The sequence below is a fragment of the Entamoeba nuttalli genome (assembly GCF_000257125.1).
Source record: "Entamoeba nuttalli P19 unplaced genomic scaffold asmbl_10332, whole genome shotgun sequence".
NCBI classification, from domain to species: domain Eukaryota; phylum Evosea; order Mastigamoebida; family Endamoebidae; genus Entamoeba; species Entamoeba nuttalli.
In genome coordinates this window covers 1-6,223 of record NW_008580120.1, presented here as the reverse complement: position 1 = coordinate 6,223, position 6,223 = coordinate 1, and the positions used below count along the sequence as shown (strand labels likewise).

The window sequence follows — 6,223 nt, the reverse complement described above, 5'->3', positions numbered from 1 at the left end:
CTAACATTGCAACTTCTTTCTCAAATTCTTCTAATTGTTTTGTGTCACTGGCATTTTCAATCATTCGTTTAATTGCAACTTTACTTCCTCTAAATTCTCCAACATAAACTATTCCAAATGATCCTTTACCAATTTGCTTCTTTATTTGTAAATCATTATAATCAAGTTTTGTACTTAAAACTGTTTTAAATATAATATGAACAGGAATTTCAATAATTTTATTTGTTTTTATATCAACAGCAGTAAAAAGAATAATTTCATCCATTTCACATGAACAAAATGGAAGAATTGAAATATTAAATTGCACTGCATGTCCTTTTTTAATATCAATAAGTTCTGGTTCAACTCTAACTCTTACACGTTCATCCATTGATTTATAACTAAATTGACATTTTATTATTTTAGCATTTTTATTTCCAATAAACATTGTTTGAATTGTTTCTAAACCAACAGGAACTTCATCATCAATTTCTCCATAAAATTCTAAACAATCAGTATTACTAACAACAAAGGAATTATTTCCACCAAAAGGTTTTAAATGAATTCCTTCACTTTCTAAAACATCAATATATTGTTCTGTGATTTTTGCTTTTCTTTCTTCTAATTTTTTCTTTTTATGTAATGCAAATAAAATATATGAAATAATTATTATTGTTAAAACAATAATAATTGCTATCCCAAATAATGGCAATCCAATAACTAAAACTAAACTTATTGTATTAAAAACACATTCTGCTCCATCATTCGTTGGTATATATAAAGATTGACATTTACTACATGTTTTGGTTGATGAATCATATGAAACACATCTTTTAATGTCTTTCCAATGTATACAAGTTTGATGATTTAAAACGTATTGATCATTACATTTATTACATCGATTAGATGTACATTCAGAACAAGATTCAATTTTACATGGTGAACAACGATGTTTTGCATTAACAAAATATCCATTTTCACATAATGAACATCCTTTTTGTTCAAATTGTTTACAATGTTGTAGAGATGAAGTTGGTTGACATCTTTCAAATTCATTAACTTGTTGTTCATCGTAAAACCATCCTCTTTGAACATTACAAACTAAACATATATCTTTATTTTTAATACAACTAACACATTTTTCATTACATTCTTCACATGTTCCACCATCATGAAGAATATATCCATCATTACAAGCTGCACAACTTCTTCCATTTGGAACAAATTTCTTACATTGATGAGCTAATTCTCCAATATATTCACAATTTCCTTCATCATTAAAATAATATCCAAAACTACATGAACTACAATTTTTTGATGTTCCATCACATCTAAGACATGAAATATCACATGGTTGACAATTATTTTGATTATCCTGATAAAATCCATCAACACATTTTAAACAACCACTTTGTGAATCAACTAAACATCTTTCGGTTGTCTTTTCATCACAAGTCATTTCTCCTAAATCTGAAAGTAATAAGTTTTGACTTAAACATCTAATACATTCACCTCTAAAGATATATTTACAATCTTTAATAGAAATTGATTCACATGAACCATCTTTATTTAATTTATATCCACTTTCACATTCATAACAATATGGATAATTTTTTAATTTACTTTTACAATGTGCTTCTTCTAATGAAATACATGTTCCTTTAACTAAAAGGAATGAAGAATTACTACACATTCTACATTTAATTCCTGATTGAATTTTTACACATTCTTGACATCCTTCTGGACATTTTATACAATTATTATCTAAAAGATAATAATTTGATTTACATTTAACACATGATGAATTTGTAAATGTTTCACAATTATTTGCTGTAACACATTTTCCATCAGAAGTTAATATTCCTTCTTTACAAGATGTACATAACATTTTATTATTACATGTTGAACAAGTATTTGAACATTCTGTACATGTTGTTGTTCCATAATATTTACCATTTGAACAAGTAGTAACTGTTGTTTGAAATTCAACTGTATCAGTAGTTTTAAGAGGTAATTGTTTAACTACATTACTTTTAATACAAACAGTAGAACCATCAGAATTAACTATTTGATATTTACACTGAGAAGTAGTTGGTAAACAAATTCCATTTGAGGTAATTGAAGATTTACATGAAGTACAACCGATGTCTGTTTCAAATATAAGACATTCATTAGAATTTGTCATTTTTACTATTTGACCATTTTGAATAAAGGAATTATCACTATATGTACTTAAACATCGTAAATTTTTATCACAAATATTACATCCTTTCGGACATAAAATTCTTGTTCCATCTGAATCAATTAATCCCTGATGATAAACACAAACACGTTGTTCTTTTGAATGGAATGCATATCCTTTAATACAAGAATTACATATTACATTTTCTTGATTAATTGAACATGTTGAACATGAAAAAATTGCCTTAGAACATAATTCAGTACTACTTTCTGTTTTTTTATAATGTAACTTTGGAATATCAATACAATTTCCATTAGAAAGATATGTTTTTGAATCACATTTTATACAGACATTACTAGTATTACATGAAATACAATGACTTGAACATGAAACACATGTTGTTGTCGTTGTTTTGTCTAAATAATAATAATCATCACACTTAACACATTCATTACCATTACATTCTTTACAATTCGGTTGACATTTAACAAATGTATTATCATTTGAAGATACATATTTAATACTTGAATTAAGTCTCTTATATTCATATTTGTTATTATAATATTTAACACTCTCTTTATTATTTTTTGGTTTACAATTATTACTCTCTAATTCATATCCAGAAATACATGAAAGACAATTACCATCAGAAGAACATGTTTTACAATAAGGCACACTTACTGAACATAATTCACACATTTTATCCTTATTTAAATAATATAAATTAGAAACACATGAAATACATTGTTTTGTTTGTGTTGAACATTCCCCACAATTCTCAATTGTTGAAAGACAATCAAGACATACATTTGATGAACTATCTAATGTATAAGGATAATAACATTCTGTACATATTCCTTCTGTTGTAAATGTCCTACAATGTTCTACTCCTCCATCAAAAGAACATATCACTTCATTCCCTTTTTTTAATGGTCTATAAATTTCAGCACATGTTGTACATACTGTTCCACTACTACATACTTGACACCCTTTCATACCTGAACATGGAAAACATTCTCCATTAGATAAGTAATATCCTCTTTCACATTCAGTACATTCTTCTGAACTTGAACATTTAAGACAATGAGCTAATCTTGTAGAACATTCTAAACATTGTTTTCCCATTGGAAAATGTGTTGATGTACATGATAAACAACGAGGTTCTGATGCAGAACAAGTTAAACATAAGGCATCAAGATTCTTGCATTCAAGACATTTTGAATCTTGAAGAGAATATCCATCTTGACATACAGTACACGTAGTTGTATTACCTTTTTGTAAACATGACTTACAATGGTCAGTAATTCCAGAAGAACAAGAAACACATAATCCATTTGAAACATAATAATCTTCTTTACAATACAAACATCCTGAACTATCAGTATTACATTCAATACAATTAGCTATTGAATCACATGTACTACAAAATCGTTTATCTAACCAATAACCATTTTCACATGAAGTACAAGTTCCATCAATTGAACAAGTTAAACAACCTTTAATATTACATAAACGACATTCATTTGTACTAGTAAGATAATAATTTTTTTCACAAGAATTACACTTACCATTTAAAGTAGAAGAACATTTTGGAATTACTTCTTTCATTGGAACACATCTTCCATTTTGAGGAAGATAATTCTTACGACAAACATGACAAAATGATCCAGTTGCCATAACACAATTTAAAAGTGGTTTACATATTCCATTTATTAGTTCATATCCATCAATACATTCATAACAAATCTTTGTTGACATATCTCCTTTTCTTAATATATTTTCACATTTCTTACAACCATTTATCATACTACAAGGACTACATCCAACATCACTATAATATCCTTCTTCACAATATGTACACACAGTATGAGTAAAATTATTCATTTGAATTTCTCCACAATCAATACAATGTTCATAGAAAGAAGAACATTGAAGACATAAACCTCCAAATAAATAATATCCATTTGCACATTCTGTACAACTATGAGTATTTGTACTTACTTGAAGACAATGTGTTGAGAATTTATCAAAACATAAATTATTAACCATAATAGTATTAGGATCTATAGAATAACTATCAGATGTTTCTACTTGAGAATTATCTGTTATTTTATTAGACCACCAACATGGAATAGTTTCATAACAAACTCCTTGTATTAAATATGAAGTTATATCACATTGAGTACATCTTGAATTTCTAGAAGTTAAACAATGGACTGTTGATTGTTCTACACATGAACCTTCTATTAATATTTTTGTTGAATCACAACTTACACAATTCCCTGTAATTGGAGAACATGTCTTACATTGTTTATTAACGTCACATAAAGTACATTCATTATTTGTATTATTATAATATCCATTACCACATTGAGTTCCAACTAATTCTCCTTTTGAATTTAAATAACAACGAGAATATTTTGATGATGACTCTTTTTCACATGATAAACATAAACCATTATCTAAATAATGATTTAAATCACATTCTGAACATGCTCCATTTGAAAGACATTTAGTACAATTATTAACTAAACAAGACATACAACTTTCTCCCATTGGAAAAAATCCATTTTCACAAGAATGACATGAACCAGCAATACAACTAGTACAATAAGTGGGACATAAATCACATCTTCCTTCATTTAAATATTTACCTTCATTACATGAAAGACAACTGTTCTCATCACAAAATGAACAAAAATTAAATTTATCTTCACATTTTCCACAACTACCTCGAATTATTGTTTCATTCTTTTCACAAACAGCAAATACATTTTGAATTAATAAAACTGAAAATATCAATAAGTTTCTCATTTCAGTTTGAGCTTTTTATGAACATTAAGTTATTTGTTCCTTTTTTTTTATGAAAAATTTTTTATGAATTTTCAAAAACAACAAAAGTCGCTATTTCTGTTGAAAGACTTTTTTTATTCTTTTAATTTCATTTTTTGTACTGTCGAAATTTTTTTGAGTTAATTAAAAACTATTTATCATTCTTCTTGGTTTGTATTTCTTTTAAATAGTTTTTGTTTTTAATTTAAAAATATTAACATTTATTAAATCAATAATTTTATTTAACTCAAATCATTTTCTCGTTTCACTTCAAAAAAATGGTTTTTCTTATTCTTCTTGATAATTAACTTTTTCATTTCTTTGATTTTAGTTAATCCCTTTAAAAATCCATGAAAATGAATTGATATAAAACTCCTTTTTGTGTTATGATTGAACTCATATTTACTATGAGAAGTATTACTATTTTCTTCATGAAATTATGAAAATATATAAACAAATTGATTTATAAAACTATCAAAAAAGATCTAAATAAAACTCAGCAGAGTTGAATTTTATTCAAAGATAATTAATTAAAATAACCATAATAAAAACAATATAATATTTATCAATCAAACCAATGAATTACATTTTCAATGAAATATTCAATAAGTATAAAAAAAGAAGAAAAAATAAAGTTCTTAAGATATTTTGTTGATGATGTTAATGAAATGAAATAGATTAATTCAATAAACCATATCATATGAACTAATCAAAAAATGACATAATAACAATAAAAAGTTTAGAGTATAAAACAAGCATAGACTCTAGAAAAATGTATAGAAATTTAATAATCATAAGACAAGAAAGTGGAAAAGAGAAAAGAGAATATTCAGAATGAAATAGAAAAAAAGAATAAGTAAATGTTTTAGAAAAACAAACTAATTTATAATATAATATTTATGTATTTATATTTTCATTGTTTTAAACTGTTATAGTATTTAAATTGTTATTCGTTTCTTCATCACTTTTTGTATTACCAAAATGTTGTAGTAATATGCTTATTTGTGAGTTTATATCATCAAATTTAACTGTTATTTAATTAATATATTAATATCTTTTATTTGTCTCATTTTTATACTATTTAATGCTTGTAATGTTGTTATAATTCATTTTCTACATCTTTATAACTTTCAATATAATTTGAAGTTGATATGTCTGAACTTCACAATCATTAAAATAATTTCATGCCTCAAACGATATTCAAATAATAATTGATTATGATGAAGTAAT

At 25.5% G+C, this 6,223-nt stretch overlaps 1 protein-coding gene across 1 annotated transcript in view; it reads right to left on the bottom strand.

Annotated features, from left to right (window-relative positions):
• ENU1_215080 (tyrosine kinase, putative) overlaps positions 1 to 4,975 on the bottom strand; it is a gene marked incomplete at both ends in the record, with an annotated part of 5,301 nt that extends 326 nt beyond the window's left edge. Inside the window, one exon of the mRNA XM_008862553.1 lies at positions 1 to 4,975. This exon is cut by the window's left edge and continues 326 nt beyond it. Within this exon, the coding sequence (XP_008860775.1) occupies positions 1 to 4,975 (4,975 nt within the window).
• Positions 4,976 to 6,223: the final 1,248 nt, after the last annotated feature.